The 15,994-nt window shown below is 46.6% G+C and overlaps 1 protein-coding gene across 3 annotated transcripts; it reads left to right on the top strand.

Annotated features, from left to right (window-relative positions):
• Window positions 1-644: 644 nt before the first annotated feature.
• CBY2 (chibby family member 2) lies at window positions 645-13,080 on the top strand. Of its 3 annotated transcripts, XM_082700919.1 has the most exons (3): window positions 645-804; window positions 1,105-1,185; window positions 11,690-13,080. In XM_082700919.1, exons 1-3 carry the CDS (start codon window positions 730-732, stop codon window positions 12,905-12,907), a joined length of 1,374 nt encoding a protein of 457 aa, XP_082557045.1. In that variant the 5' UTR covers window positions 645-729; the 3' UTR covers window positions 12,908-13,080. The 3 variants fall into 3 exon arrangements, with proteins under 3 accessions (XP_082557045.1, XP_082557046.1, XP_082557047.1); XM_082700920.1 differs by lacking the exon at window positions 1,105-1,185; XM_082700921.1 differs by lacking the exons at window positions 645-804; window positions 1,105-1,185 and adding an exon at window positions 1,759-1,847.
• Window positions 13,081-15,994: the final 2,914 nt, after the last annotated feature.

Raw genomic sequence — 15,994 nt, 5'->3', positions numbered from 1 at the left:
TGGTGAACACATGGAGAAGCTGGAGGGGGGGTATAACCTGTGAGGATGTGGAAGCTCCATGTTCTTCTCTCCCCATTCCTTGCCCTAAGCATCTTCCATTTGGCTGTTTCTGAGTTGTGTCTTTTATAATAAGACTAATTGTAAGTAAGGTGTTTTCCTGTGTTCTGTTAGCTGTCCTAGCAAGTTATTAAAGCTGAGGATGGGTTTGGGGGAACCCCTAATTCATAGCTGGTCAGTCAGAAACACTGATGGCCTGGGACTTGTGACTAGTGTCTGAAGTGGGGACAGTCTTGAGGGACTGAGCCCTTAAACTTAGCTGACCTGACACCAAGTCCAGATAGAGTGTGTTAGAATTGAATGAGGTCATCCAGTTGGCCTCAGAGAACTGGAGGATTTATTGGTGTCAGAAAATATCTCAGACTCCCTATCTTCTCTTGGTCTGGAATGAGTTCAGTTTGGGTTTCTTCCTTCTTGAGTGATACAACTCCAAGTAGATGATGCTAGCTCTAGAGAGAGGACAGGGATCTCAGGCCAGCCAGCCGTGAGGATGGGAATAGCAGCAAGGATGACCAAACAGGGGCTAATGTTTGAGTTATTGTGTGTCACACTGACCATGACTGGACAGGTAGACACAACCAGGGTGAACTCTTCCTAATGGTCAGATGCCTCATTCCCACCTGTGATGCTCAGAGAGACCATGAGCCCTGAAAAACACCGTATTGTTTTGTGATGTCACCTCTGGAATGTTCTGAGTGTTTTGGTGACCAACTCCTGCATAGGACCTATACCTGGCACCTAACACTGGTATGGCTTTTTCCTTGAGCTAAAAGTAATTATCTTAGAAAAGATAGTAGGTATGGGTATCTCTGTTCCAAGGACTTTCTAGAAGGTTTTTACACCAACTATAATAGATGTCTAAATTTCTGTCCAGAGAGAAGCATCTTGTCACACACCATCTTCACATTCTCAGACTCAGATTTTCATACCGTACATAGTTGACAAGAGGGGTTAAGTGAGTAGAAATTCTTTTTTTTCAGGTTGAGTAAGTGAGGCTCAGAGGATGGACTGGGAAGCAGAAATCGTCTTATTTTCTCTTTTCTACAGCACTCGAGGCCAAATATTACAAGAAAAAGAGATACCAGACCTGAAAGCCTAGAAATCCCAATCAATGTGGTTCTGCCTCAGGTACGGAAAATCACAGAAGAGGTTAGCTTCCTTATAGCCCAAATAACCCTCTTCTTTTAAAACTTTAAGATACTGTAGAATGAGCAGAGTTCACTTAGCCACCGTGGGTCTTGGGTTTGTCATCCTACAAAGCAGGAAGGTGGGTCTGGTGACCTGGTAAGACCTTCTGGCCCTCATACCACTTAAAGTTTCTATGACCCTCTGATATAAACTACTCTTCCCAGACTTCGGTCTTGGTTCTTGCTGTTGGACAACCCTCCAGATTTCTGGGGGAGAATTATAACTGGGACCTGGAACCAAAAGCAGATGGCTGAATCCATGAGTAGAAAGCCAAAGGCCTGGACCAAAAGGTACCAGGTGACTTGGAGGTGCCAAGACAATTGAGGCCAGCTGTTTACCAAAGATAAGGGTGCAAGGGGGACTCGGAAGGGAGTCTGGTGAACGGATGAGGTCTGGACAGGCTGCCGAGTGTCAGGTCTTCTCCTCAGGTCTCCTAAGCAGCCGTTTCCTTGGTGGGGTTCTCCTGACTGGATTGTTCCTCCCGCGGCTATGTCACAAAGGAGGTAGCCTTGCTTCTCCAGAGGCACCTAAGGCCCTGTTGGAAGATCATGGCCGTGCAGCCAGAGGGGCTGAAATGTAGGCTGGAGGAATCAAGTGCAGAGGTAACTACCTGAAAGCTAGATGTGAGGTTGTGTAGGAACAGGATGGAGTGCCTGTGGGCCTCCTTTATATACATATATATTTAAATATATCTCCATATATAGTATATAACTACATAATGGTATATAATACATATAATCAAATTATTCATGTGTTTTCTAAAGTCTGCTCTTAAGGATTTTCTGAAGAACAAGATTACAAAGAAGACCTTCAGCATTGTTTTGATAGGTGGAGATAAGTGAAACAGTCTTGACAAGTATGTTTAGCAGGAGGGAAAAACAGGACGCCAGAACATTCTGGCTCTTTCTTTTCACATCATCCTTGTAACTTTGCAATAAGCAGCCACTTCATCTGTTTCAGCTCCCGAAGCCTAGCACATAAGCTGACTTTATCCTGATGGTTGGACAGGAGGGCTTGCCTACAGGGACCCTACAGCTCTAGGAACCTTCTTTTTAGGTCTGATTTTTGCCTCTGAAATGCCGTGTCGTTCTGCGGGCCATTACTCCCCTGTGTGGGGGGGGTGTTGCTCCTACGGTTTGTTCATAGCCCACAAAGATCAATCTTGGCATCACTAAGGGACAAGAAGAAGGTGACAGCCTGGGGATAGGGGAGGGAATAGGATTAGAAATAGCGGTCCTGTGAGAAAGAGATCGGAAAAAGTCTTCTGTCTACACCTGACACAGCTCTCCCTGCTGAGCTCCCAGTAGGTGGCCAGCACAGAGGAGAGAAGGGGAACGGAACTGGGGAACTGCTTTAAGAAGGCTGCAGCTGGCTCTGCCCCCCGGCCCCCTGGCCCCCACACTTCCTGCACAGAAGGACCTGGTGATGCTAGTGTGAGGTAGGGACTGTAGAGACATGGGAACTGGGACGCCCAGCAGCCCCTCTAGTAAGGGCAGAGCTGAAGGAAGGGCCCACGCCCACTCTCTCCACTACACCTCTGCTGGGGCCGTGTCACATCCCTGCTCCCTCTGTTCTCTTGCCTTTAGGAAATAGTGCCTCCTCTCTCCGAATCCTTGCATGTATTTGCATGTGCTGCTTTTTCTGGCACCGAGCCCATCCGTTCCCGTGTGTCCAGAAAGTGCCTCTGGCTTCCCAGCCCCCCATCATGCCGAGCTTGGGCTTCTCAACTACCCGGCACGTGCCTGTGCTTCACTGTGTTAGCATCCTTAGGTCTTCTCAGGTCTTACTGATTTTCAGTTTTTCTTCTCATATTAAACATGTGTGTTTTCTGATCTATTTTCCAGCAGTGCATTCACCTGCCAGCCCTCAAGGTTTGTTCCTGCCCCAGCTCACTGACCTGGTTCCTTCTGTTCTCCCAGGATCCCTTTGCTCCCCAGTGAGTGCTCTCAGTGAGTCTCACGGAGGCACTGTTTCTGGTGGGATCCTTAGTGAAGGGTCCAGATCAGAAGGAGATCCCACAGCACCCTCCAGGGTCCCTCTCAGGCCTCCCCTTCTCACTCTCCTTTGTTCAGGCTTGTTCTTCAAGAATGAGAAGCTATGGGATCTGCTGACACTCCCTGCCTCTCTCGCAGTTGGAGTAACTTCTAGGAGGAGGATGTCAGGAGATCCTATGTTGCACAGTTACCCGAAACTATCACATATGGTGACATTTTTATCATTATTGCTCTTCATTTTATAATTTTCTTGGAATCAATCACACTGATCTGCCAATTATCCTCTTACCTGTTAGCATTTATTAAAACCAACGTTGGCTGTATCATGGTACTAGGCAGCTGAGTAATTTAACGGTGGGCTGGTGAGACTCAGCCTTGTTCCCTCATCTGAAATTTAGTAGCATACCTGGTTCTTCCTTCCAGCTTCCTGAGGCCTCTCAGCTTTACTTGTCTGGACAGTACCTGATGTTCTCTGATTGTAGCCCTCTGTAATGTTGGGAAAGGAGGTGTTTAAAAAACTTGGTTCAAGAGGTTTGGAGTCTACTGGGGCATTTGGACATCTCCTCTGGTCTGTGTAGCCCTGGTTTTCCTGGTGTGGAGAGAACTTTCGAGCATGTCAGCTAAGCCTGTGTATTTAGTGTCCAGTCCTTCCCAAATGCTTTAGATAGCAGGCCACCAATCTCAGAATTCCATCCAATCTCAGAGCTCCACCCTGGAAGGTCCCACTCAGAGAGTCCTGTTCCTTAGAAACTCCACAGTACCCATAAGAGACCTTGGTCTTATCACCTCCCCTTTGTTCCTTGCCCTGCCTCCCCCTTCCCATTGACCATTTTTCCTCCATGCTCTCCATTTGCCACAAGGACAATGGGCAAAGGCACTCAGTAGTTGGTGATTTCAAGCATTTTCCTTGCAAGACCACTTATACTTAAAAAGGAGATGCTGGGGAGAGGTCCACACCTGGTGCTAAGGAGGGATTCCCATCCACAGGTGGGAGTCAGGCTCTGCAAGGGAAATGTCTTTCCTTTCTCTGGATCACTGACACCACGGCTTCGTAGGTTACAACAGTGAGCACAGTGTTCCTGAGGGCAGAGGCTCTTAGTTGTCTTCCTAACAAGATGATGGAAAGGTGTGATGGTCAATGGTATTCCCCTTCCCACATCCATTCTCACAGGCATCCATCCTTTCATGAAGAAGCCAAGCTTTCCCTCTTTCCTCTACTGGGTCTCTATCCATGTAGGAGGGCATGTCCCACAGATCAGGGTAGAGACAATCTTTTCTCTATGGGAAATGGGGGCCATGCCTGTTCTGGGGGCTTGGATTATGTTGCCATAAGCTCTACCTCCTAGGCTTAGAAGAAACTTTCAGAGCTCTCCTGAAAGGCCCAGACGTCCTATCAGACCTCAAGGACATCAAGGACAGATTCATTTAGCCCAGGAAGTGATACCACTGGCTAAGAGGCCTACTGAGAAGGGGCTGGCTTCAAACACAGCCTGAGAAGTCCTGGGGTTTTGGACCTCATGTGTTTACCTACCTCACAAGCTCTCTCCTTGGAAAGCCCTTTGGTAGATAACTATATTTAGCATTTGCCACAGCACTGTAGGCCAGGAACATTGGTGTCTTACCAGCAGAACTGGTCATCTATTTGGTTTTTATGACTGCTCGCTTACCACTTTCTTGGCTTTTTGCCCCAACCCCAGGAAGTAGACAGAGTGGCTATATGTTTAGGTTCATTTCAGAGGTGGCATTTAGAGAATTGAAGTGACTCGAGTGCTCAAAAAATGGGACTTACTAGCCCAAAGCTTCCGGGAATTTGGGGCCTCTACCCTCACTGGATTATAGGTTCTGGATGGGGACATGAAAACCAGCATGCTTGGGCGCAGGGGCAACCTCGCTTAAGGATTACATAGGCCTAGGGTTTTGTGGAATTCTCATGGGAAAGCCCACTGCTCTAGACTTTCCACCACATAGTCACAGCTGTGCAGCTTAAAAATATGAATTGAAATGAAGCTATAACTTCATGAAATCCACTAAATATATGAAGACATATGAAATCACAGCTTTTGTAGGCCATAGACGGTACAGCCTCAATGGTTTCGCATCATTCGATTGAATATCTCTTCCTTACCTTTCTGTGTATTTTGGTTGATTAGTTCACTGGCAAGGACTCATTATACCTCCACTGTATGTGAAGTGTGCTAGGCATGTTATAATTTACTAACTAACTAACTAAGGGACAGTTCACTTCCTTAGAGAACTGTAGTTTACCATTTGGGGAGAAGATGGGACAGGGTAAAAGAGAACTACTGTGAAGGAATGATATCAACACATGCAAAATAAACTCTCTGGGCGTTGTGAAGAGCATGAGTGAACGTGTGGTTGGAGGCAGAGATCCTGTTTTAAACCCTCGTTCTTCCCCCTTGCTGGCTATGCCATCTTAGGTAAAACCTGATAGTTCTTCTCTGTAAGATATTGCATGTGAATATGGAAATCAGTTAGTATATTATCACATAATAGTCATTAGTCATCATGTTAGTTCCCTTTTCTTGTTCTATAAATCTTCCTCTAAGAAAATCTAAGCACATTCTCTTCTGAATCTGCAGTAATCATCTTTGTAGCTCTCTATAAACAAAGAAAATGTCACACCTTCCCCTTTTATTTTTGAACTCTACAACAAACTCCCTGAAAGAACAAGGGCGGATGTTAGTAAGGTTGCGGTGGATCGTTGCACAGGTTGTGTACTGCAACAGTAGCTGTGACTGGCACTCTCTAAATTTGGTCATTGTACAAACATATGGGGTGGCTCTGAGTCATGTTTGCATCTCCATTTTCTAGACCTGGAAATGGAGACACAGAAAGAAATGATTCTGTAAGGTTCATGCCCTCATACAGTGTAGAGCCAGGACTCTTTTCGGGTTTTGTGATGCCTGCTCCCCTCATCCCCATATCTAGGAACCTACATTAATGCCTGCTGCTCTTTGACCTCCCTCATTTGCACCACACAATAATTGGTGCTATTCATTGAATTTTCAAATTGACTGAAAGTTCCCTGGAGATAGGGTCTGAGACCAGATGCCACATTAATGTTAGTTGATTTGTCAACATAAATGTGAAGGAAGAATTAGTCCAAGAACATACAAAGTGGAAATAGAATTAAGGTGGGGAGTTTTCACAAGGCCAAGAAGGAGCCTTTCTTTCTTTCTCTTTTTGAAATCCTTATTAAATTTTCTTTTTTAAAGATTTTTTTTTTTATTTTGAGAGAGAGAGCATAATTGGGGGTGGGGGTGAAGGGACAGAGGGAGAGGGAGAAGCAGGCTCTCTCCCTGATGAGCATGGAGGCTGATGTGGCACCTGAGCCAAAGGCAGAGGCTGAATCAACTGAGCCACCCAGGCACACCCAAGAAGGAGCCTTTCTTGAAGGATTAAGTCCAGTGAGGTCTGATTGGCATTGGGGAAAGAAAGAATTTGTCTTAACATTTTGTCTTGTCTTAGAGTTTAATCATGATTCCTGGCATCTCTGAAATGCCTGGATATTTGACATTTTTCCTTAAATCTCAGTTTCAGAAGAAGGTACTGATTTACTTTAGCCTCTTGATACTATCCATAGGATTATGGGTTTGATGAAACAAACCCTTATGTTCTTTAAACTTCAAAAAAATTTTAAAATATTTTATTTATTTGAAACAGAGAATGAAAGAGAGAGAGAGAGAATGAGAGAGGAGAGGTCAGAGGGAGAAGAAGACTCCCTACTGAGCAGGGAGCCTGCTTCAGGACTCGATCCTAGGACTCCAGGATCATGACCTGAGCTGAAGGCAATTGCTTAACCAACTGAGCCACCCAGGCACCCCAAAATGTTTTTGTGTTCTATGAGGCAACACTGGACTTGACTTCCTCCTTGAACCTGTCTGGGAACAGGAAGGAAGATATAGGACTAGTTACAAGAGAGCATTGGGTTCTGGGGAAGGAATTAAAGTGGTCCTATTAGCCTGTTAGTATTTTCTGGATCAAGTGCTGTGGGCATGTGACTGGGAAGGTACAGAGTCTGTGTGGGAAGCAGTGGCCATTTAAAGGAGGGGATAGGATGTTAACATTAGTAAAGAGGGTTGCTAGGGCCAAAGTAGTGCCCACTTATAAACATAGATCCATTAGACCAGAGAAAGTTAGACCAAGAGAACATTTGGAGATCGTGTCACTAACCCCTCATTATACAGATGTGGAAACCAAGGTCAGAGGGTGAGAGGACATGCCCAAAGTCACCTGATGGCATGCATAAGGATTAGGGCCCAAGGACTCAGATTATTCATGGTTAGGGATCTGTCACCCACCGGTAAGATTTTATTTAGTGCATTTCTGCTGAGGGGACAGTCAAAAGGTCCTTGGGTAACCAAGGCAGAATCAAAGCAGCTGGATATGGTGATTTAAAGACCATAATGGATACTCTGAACAGTAATAAACAGTGGAAAGCACTAATTTTTCTTTGGATGTTTAGTTAGATCAAGTTGCATATCTCTGATTGAAATGAAATAATCACAGGGGCACCTGGGTGGCTCAGTGGGTTAAAGCCTCTGCCTTCAGCTTGGGTCATGATCCCAGTGTCCTGGGGTCAAGCCCCACATCGGGCTCTCTGCTCCACGGGGAGCCTGCTTCCTCCTCTCTCTCTGCCTGCCTCTCTGCCTATTTGTGATCTCTGTCTGTCTGTCAAATTAAAAAAAAAATCTTAAAAAAAAATGAAAGTCATAAAATAGAAAAGACAACTGGGGAAATTTGAATAATGATTTAGTATTTGCTGATATGAAGTGATCATTGTTAATGGTATTGATGCTTTGTTGAGAAGATATGCATCAATGTATCTATGGGTAAAATGACATGATGTCTACACTTTTCTTTAAAAGAACGCGGTGGCGTGGGCGTGGTGGCGGCATTGGGTGGTCGTACAGCTGAAAGGCACGTGGGTAGGGGTACATGGACTTTTACTGGGCCCTTCACTCTCTCTTTCTCTGTGTATGTTTGACGTTTTCCATAATACAAAATTAACACAAAACTATTTTCACCCCCTAACTATTGCAAGTCTTTTGTTAAATACACGGTGATTTCCTGGGTGTGTGCTTCACCCAAGTAAGCTCAGGCAGCTGGGACTGGGTTGGTGACTTGAACGGGTGCAACTTACACTGGTTATTTAACTTCGACTCTGAGTTTGCTTCTCCATCTGTAAAATGGGAATAATGATAATAATACTTCATGAAGTCAGGGTTGCAAAGGTTAAATTAATTCAGTGCACAGGGATGCACAGGGATGGCACAGCATGGGAGCTCACTATTTGTTTCCTTCTTCCTTTTTCTTCTCAAGATTGGGATCCACACTGTTGACTAAAGCCACCATTTCCACAGTAATGTTTTCTAGAGCGAGACCTTGCTGTGATCAAGGCCTGCAAAGGAGGGAGAGGACCTCTCACGACGTGCTCCTTAGTGATTGTGGCTAGTCTCCCCAGAAAACTGTGACCAAGGGACCTTAAGTAGGCTGGGCTGTCCACAGTGAAGTTCATTCTGGTCACAGGTTCAGCCACAAGAGCAAAGGGACTCTCCCAGTTGAGAAAGGTGAAAACCATAGAGGCTGGATTTATTTAAAGTAAATAAGGTTCTGATTGCCCAATGCCCCTGGACCATCACTATCTAGAAGATTAAGCACATATTTTTAAAGTTAATGACATGTGCTTATTGCAAAGTTAATAGCATAGAACTGAACCTCCTATTTAGCTAGCTCTTTGGGTCTTAAAGAATTCACGCCAACATGATAGACCGTGCAAATTATATTTTCTCTCCATACCCATATATATAATGCAGATAACCTGACTTGTTTTCTATCTTCTCTATCTGTAAAATTGTGAAAATAACCTAAGAAATGAGGAATTGATATTTGGAGGGCATTGCAATGTACTTAAGATGAAAGTTTTTCTGTATTTAGAAGTAGCTATCATGATCCTTATTTTTATTTAAATTCATTGCTGCAACTGCTGTCTTTTCTCTGGGACAGTTCCCACCTGTTCACCACTTTCTGAATACACCTCAGAATTCTTCCATTAGCGAAACCTACTTTTCTTGATAACAATACCTTACATTTCTATGGCACTTGGCAGTTTTAAGAACACATTTACAATCGTTATCTCATTCAGTCCTCACAATGGTGTGGTGTATCAAACAAGGCATATGTTTTAATTTCCATTTTACAGGTACATTTCACTGATTTTAAATGTTGGGAGGTGTCTTTTTCTTTAAAAAAAAAAAAGATTTATATATTTATTGTAGACAGAGAGAGACAGTGTGTGTGAGTGCGGGCAGAGGGAGAGAACCTTCAAGCAGATTCCGGCTGACTTTTGGAGCCCGACATGGGGCTCAATCCCACAAGCGATGAGATCACAACCTAAGTGGAAACCAAGAGCTGGATGCTCAACCAACTAAGCCACCCAGGCCCCCCTTGAAGGTGCTTTTAAGATCAGGGAGTCTGGCGCTCTCTTTTTCACTAGCAAAAAATTGGGGTCTCAGAGAGAATGAAAATTTCCAGTTTCACACTATCAGCGACAGAACCAGGATGGGAATTCTTGTGACTCCCAGTCTCAACACCTTGGCTTTTAACCGTGGTGTAAGCTCCATCTGGGCAAACGGCACATTCTAGCTGATTCAGAGCTGTCTTAACCACCAGCAGCCAGAATTACTGAGGGAACTTGTTGGAAATGCAGATTTCTGGACCATGACCCATACTAAGCAAAGAACCCAGAAATCTGAATTTAAGGGGCACGTGGTTGGCTCAGTTGGTTAAGTGTCTACCTTTGGCTCAGGTCGTGATCCCAGCCTCACATCCAGTTCCCTGTTCAGTGGGGAGTCTGCTTCTTCCTCCCCTCTTACCCTCCCTCCCACTCATGCTCTCTCCCTCTCTCTCAAATAAATAAATAAAATCTTTTAAAAAATCTGCATTTTAAAACACACTCAGCTGATTATTCTATAATGGAACGTGTGAAAGCTACTGGCTTATTGGATTTAAGCTCTGTGGCTCTAATCCCCTTTTACATATGATGGTCTTGAAATGTATGGGTCACCATCATGAATTCCTCTTTGTGAATTCCCTGGTGTCCTTTGCTGTCTTCATTACCACAAGTTGACCTCTCACTGCTCAGTGATATGTCTGTGATGGTGCCCTTCTTTTCCAAAATTACATGCTGGATTCTCCTTTGAGTCTAACACTCTGTTGGCGGATGTGAAAGGGGCTGCTGGGAGGACAGACTCAGGGTGGCTGAGACTGAAGGACGAGACCGAAGGGGGCTGGGGAGCCGACTAGGTTGATGGACAGCACCGCCATTTTGGACACAGTGCTTTGGGTGTCTGTTGGGGTGATTCCTGCTGCCGGTGCCCATTGTGGGTACATATCTGCAGTGGGGGTCAATTGAGAAGCGTGTTTGTTCCTCCTCTAAGGTGACGGAAGTGTGCCAGAGCCCACGTTTCATGCTTTCATCCATTATCCCTTTTCATCCTAAAAAATAGCTCTGTGAAAAAAGGCAGTAGATAAAGTTATCCCAAGTTGAAAATGTGGAAACTGAAATGCAAATAACTTGTCATATTCTTGTAACTGACAAAATAGTGGGGCTGGGAATCACGATATTTGTTGACTCCAAGTCAATGCCTTCAACCTACACAATATATATGTGATGGCAAGTATTTTTGAATTCCCTATTTTTGTGTTTGCCCACTCACTGAAACCCGTAACCATCCAGTCAACCCCTGTGGCACTTTGTTGACCATTCACAGACGTGCACAAGGGTACAAAAAACTTAAGCCCCCTGATGCGCACATTCTAGATAACGACACTTGTTTCTGCTCCCACACTGTAAAATTATGTCCTTTGTACAATTAATGGAGCGCCGCATTTTTTACATTTTTTGTGCTTTTTTGGGTGATTTTATGGTTTCAGATGGCCTCCCAGTATATTGAAGTGTCGTCTAGCATTCCTAAATGAGAGAAGGCGTGAAGTGCCTTATGGAGAAAGCACGGGTTAGATACGCTCTGTTCAGGCATGAGAGACCACACTGTTGGCTGAAAGTTCAATGTTAACGAATCAATAATCCATACTAAACATGTCTTCAACAGAAGCACATATAATACAAGGTTACGTATTGACTGGTTAACAGAACCGTGGGCAGGCAGGAACCTAGCCCTCCATTTCTCCTAGGAGCAATGGTTTGGTATTCATGACTTTGGTGTTTGCAGTCACTTTACGGAACAGAACTACTGCAAATAAATGAGTGTCCGTTGTATTTCCTTGACAGGACTCCCCGAGGCCCAACACAGAAGCGTCCTCTGTGGCCAACCAGGATTATCAGACTAAGCTAATTGTGGGCTACCGTGTGAGGCAGACGGGGTGTCAGCTCCTTCACTAACTCTGGTCTTCCCTGTTCTCTCCCACAGAGGGGCACCGCCGAGCCTTTCCTGAGGCTCCACAACTTGTACCCCACCCCGCGCTGCGCCCGGCAGGCCGCCCTGCCCCGGCTGAGCCGCCGAGTGGTCAGCCAGCACTCCTACCCGCTGAATCGCTTCTCCTCGGTGCCCTTGGACCCCATGGAGCGCCCTACCTCCCAGGCGGACCTCGAGCTGGATTACAACCCCCCGCGGGTCCAGCTCAGCGATGAGATGTTTGTCTTCCAGGACGGGCGGTGGGTAAACGAGAACTGCCGCCTCCAGTCCCCCTACTTCTCTCCGTCCTCCTCTTTCCACCACAAGCTGCACCACAAGAGGTTGGCCAAGGAGTACCTGCTGCAGGAGGAGAACAAGGCGCTGCGGGAGGAGAACAAGGCACTGCGGGAGGAGAACAAGACACTGCGCAAGGAGAACAAGATCCTGCAGGTCTTCTGGGAGGAGCACAAGGCCACGCTGGGTCGGGATGAGAGCAGGGCCTCCTCCCCACTGCTGCACAAGGACACCGTGGCCCTGGAAGTGGTGAAGAAGGACACAGCCTTGCAAATGCACCGCAGCAAGGAGAACAGCACCCTTCAGCTGCTCAGGGAGGAGAACAGGGCCCTGCAGCTGCTGCTGGAGCAGAGGAAAGCCTACTGGGTCCAGACGGAGGAGAAGGCGGGCCCCGGGGAGGAGGCCAAGCCCATCGCCTCGCCCCATGAGGAGCCCCACGTGCCCGGGCTGCTGCCAGACCAGAGCACAGGCCTCTCCTCCCCTTTTGAGGAGTCCAAGGGGTCCCCGGCCCCCCAGGAGGACTCTAAGACCCTCCGGGTCCTGCGCCAGATGGTCAGCAACCTGTCTGGCTCTTCCGGGGACGAGGAGGTTAAGGCTGCCTCCGGCCTGCCCGACGGGGGCCAGTCCCTGGAGCTGCTGAGAGAGATGAACCAGGCACTGCAGGCCCTGCGGGAGGAGAACCAGAGCCTGCAGATCCTCCGCGAGGAGAACCGGCTCCTGCAGGAGGAGAACAGGGCCCTGCACGTGCTGCGTGAGGAGCACAGGATCTTCCAGGAAGAGAACAAGGCCCTGTGGGAGAATAACAAGCTGAAGCTGCAGCAGAAGCTGGTCATCGACACAGTGACGGAGGTTACCGCCCGGATGGAGATGCTCATTGAGGAGCTCTATGCCTTCATGCCCGCCAAGAGCAAGGACCCCAAGAAGCCCAGCAGGGTCTGAAGCCTCCAAGGAGCACGGGGCACGGGGCGCTCGGCCAAAGAAGAAGACCTGCCTTTTGTCCATCTCCCTCACCATCAGCCGCCAGCTCGTGTCCACTGAGGAGCAGAACCACCACCTTTCCAAAACTCACGGAAGTAATAAAGGCGCGAGGAGGCTGGGGCCAGTTAACATCATCAGTGTGCTTCTCTGGCTTCTTTTTTTCCCTTTTTCAGCAGTTGTGGGTTCACAGTGAAATGGAACCAGCAGTACAGATTGTTCCCATAGATCCCTGTCCCCATGCGTGCACGGCCTCCCCAGCGATCCCACCAGAGTGGGGCAGTGTCACCGCCGAGGAGACTACGGCGGCATGCTGTTATTGCCCAGGGTTCTCAGTTTCAGCTAGGGTTCCTGCTCAGTATTGTGCCTTCCATGGGTTTGCACAAATGTATCATGACACGTGTCCACCATTATAGCAGAAGTGCATTTTCACTGCCCTAAAAATCCTCTGTGCTCTGCCTCTTCTCCCCTCCCTCCAAGCCCCTGGCAACCACGGAGCTTCCTACAGTGTCCACAGTTTTGCCTCCTCCAGATATCATCTACTGGAAACACACAGTATGGAGCCTTTTTAGGTTGGCTTTTTTCACTTGGTGATATGCTTGTAGGTTTCCTCTGTGTCTTTTCATGGCCTGATAGCTCATTTCTTTTTAGTGCTGAGTTGTATTCCATTGTCTGGCTGTGCCACTGTTCATCCATCCCCCAGCTGAAGGACAACCTGGTCAAGTTTTGGCAGTTAATGAATCTGCCTTCTTTCGTTCCCCAACCCCAGCCCCCCAACCCCAGTCTCTTCCTTCATTCTTATCTGTTTTTTCTCTCTCATTTTGTCCTATTTTTCCTTCTTTTTTTCTCCTACTCCTGTGCTCTCTCTCTTGTCTTTTTCTTTCATCATCTTCCATTTCTGAAGCTATGGCATGGTTGGTGGCCTGTGGGAGAAGTTCCTCTAGGCTAGGGCTTTTCAATTGCAGTGCCAGTGACACTTGGGGTGGGTAAATCAGGGCTGTGGCGGGGGCGGCTTTCCTGCATGTTGGATGTTTATCAGCACCCCTGGTCTTTGTCCACTGGATGCCAGTAACAGCTACCCAACCCCCATCTGTGACGACCAGGGGTATCTCCAGATATTGCCAAATGTCCCTTACCCCCAACATTGCTCTAAGTTTCTCAAAGTATATTCTTTGAAACACCAGTCCTTGACATGCTCTGAGAAAATAAAGTTTTCCATGGGGAGAAATGTTGTTAAAATCAATCCTTTCTGGCAGATTCAGAATCATACTCCCAAGTTGAAGGATCTGAGAAGTCCTGCAATGAAGAAATCCGCTTAACTTTGGGAAACTCAGAATAGCTCAATTTTATTTGATCTCGAAACGTCTTTTTATGTTATCCTGCTGTTCACCCAGTGTGGGAAGGGGTGCCTGTGCTCTCCCCAGCTCTCGGATCACATCCCTATTCCCAGGTGCTTGCCCTCTGCTTGTCCATGGTTCACATTTCCCAGTTGGATATAAGTGGTGGGGCAGATGACTGCCAGGCTTACTGGAGGGAGGCACAGAGGCTCAACATTCTGGGCTTTGATTCCCATTTCAAAAGTTGGACAGAGTGTAGAACCAAGAGGTTGAAAGGAACCCCTGGGTAACTATAGAGGGAGTTGGGCTGAGTTTCCCAAACTTGCTCTATAGTGGAACCACCACAGGGGCTTTGAAAAATGCTGCTGTTGCTGCTGCTGGAAACCATGTTCTTTCTAATGAATGGGATTTTGAGCCCTGGGCTGTTTGTAGCACACAGACTGTTGGTCTGTGGAGCTACCCACCCCCTTCCTCATTCACATTCAGGTCTTCTCCAGCTTGAGCTGTGATCAGTTTCTCTGGGTGAATAGTTGTTTTCAAATTCCTTACTTTTCATGTTTAAAAGTTCCCCAGGTGTTCCAGTCTGCAACAAAGTTGAGGAACCGGGGTGGTGGTCCTTGAGCTAATTCCTTGGACTGATTCTCAGTATCCTGCTCCACTCACTCGCTATGGGTCTCTACCAGGAGAGCGGTGTGAGGGAAAGGAGGAATTTGCCCACTTTGTGGTTGGGACAGACAGGAGTTGGAGACTCTAACCTCACTCCTAACTCACTGTTCATGCTAGCTAGATTTCCGAGCCTTGAATAAGCTCCAGAAGGTAAGACAAAGGCAGTTACCCAGCACTTGCCACTTGATGTGACCCCCGTGATCTTTGGTTCATGGGAGGCAAGCAGTACTGTTGCTTCTCCAGCTAGAGAATCTGGGATGCCAAGAATTGTGAGAGATTAGCCAGCTAGTAAGAGCCAAACTGGGACTTCAACACAGACTCTGTGGCTGCAAATCTCAAGCTTCTTTTAGATCACATTGCCAAGAAAAGCTGGTGTCCAAAAGTTAAGTTTAAAAATGGTTTTGGGGCCTATTTTCCAGATTCAAGAAGTTGTTGAGTCCTACCCAGAATAGCATCAGAGATCCCAAATGAGGGAGAATGATGAAAGTATTTTTTCTTACCAGTTGGTGACTACATTTCTAGTCTATACTTAGGAACAGAGGGGATGGATATCCACACAGAGGCTCAGTAATTCATTCCCCTGTTGCCACCCAAATCTGAGAAATAGGAAGTTGTTGCTAATGGACCTCAGGCCGTTGGCAGTTTTTTTTTTTTCCATTTGGCAAATGCGTCATGCAGGATGTCATGGTACGCCATACTCCATTTAAGTCAATGTGATAACCCCAGGGGGTAGGATTTTTTCTTCTTCATTTTTTTTTGATGAAACCAAATTGATTTCTGTGATTCCAGACAACTAGAAGACAAAAGACAGGTTCTCCCCATGTTTGTGTTACAATTATTTAACTTGGATTAATCTATGTATCAGCAGTTGGGAGCTTTCTAGCCAGCTGAGGGAGCTCAGAGGACTTAATACTACTTAACAATGTCACCTTTCTCTGTCAAGCCAAATCTAAGTGAGTGAAAAATTAGCAAGACAAGCCATAAAATGTCATTTTTTATGGAGTGGGGAAGATTTACTTCAATACAACATTTCATTGTGTAGTGCAAT

The sequence above is a fragment of the Mustela nivalis genome (assembly GCF_964662115.1).
Source record: "Mustela nivalis genome assembly, chromosome: 15".
NCBI lineage: Eukaryota > Metazoa > Chordata > Mammalia > Carnivora > Mustelidae > Mustela > Mustela nivalis.
Note: the sequence above shows the minus strand (reverse complement) of the source record. Positions and strands in the feature narration are given on the sequence as shown.

What these genes read in the sequence shown, in the direction of transcription:
- CBY2 (XM_082700919.1), top strand. Translation starts at nt 730, where the DNA reads ATGTCACCTCTGGAATGTTCTGAGTGTTTTGGTGACCAACTCCTGCAT. An exon ending in ATACCTGGCACCTAACACTG is followed by an intron (nt 805 to 1,104) that starts GTATGGCTTTTT and finishes TCTTTTCTACAG; the next exon opens with CACTCGAGGCCAAATATTAC. An exon ending in TCAATGTGGTTCTGCCTCAG is followed by an intron (nt 1,186 to 11,689) that starts GTACGGAAAATC and finishes TCTCTCCCACAG; the next exon opens with AGGGGCACCGCCGAGCCTTT.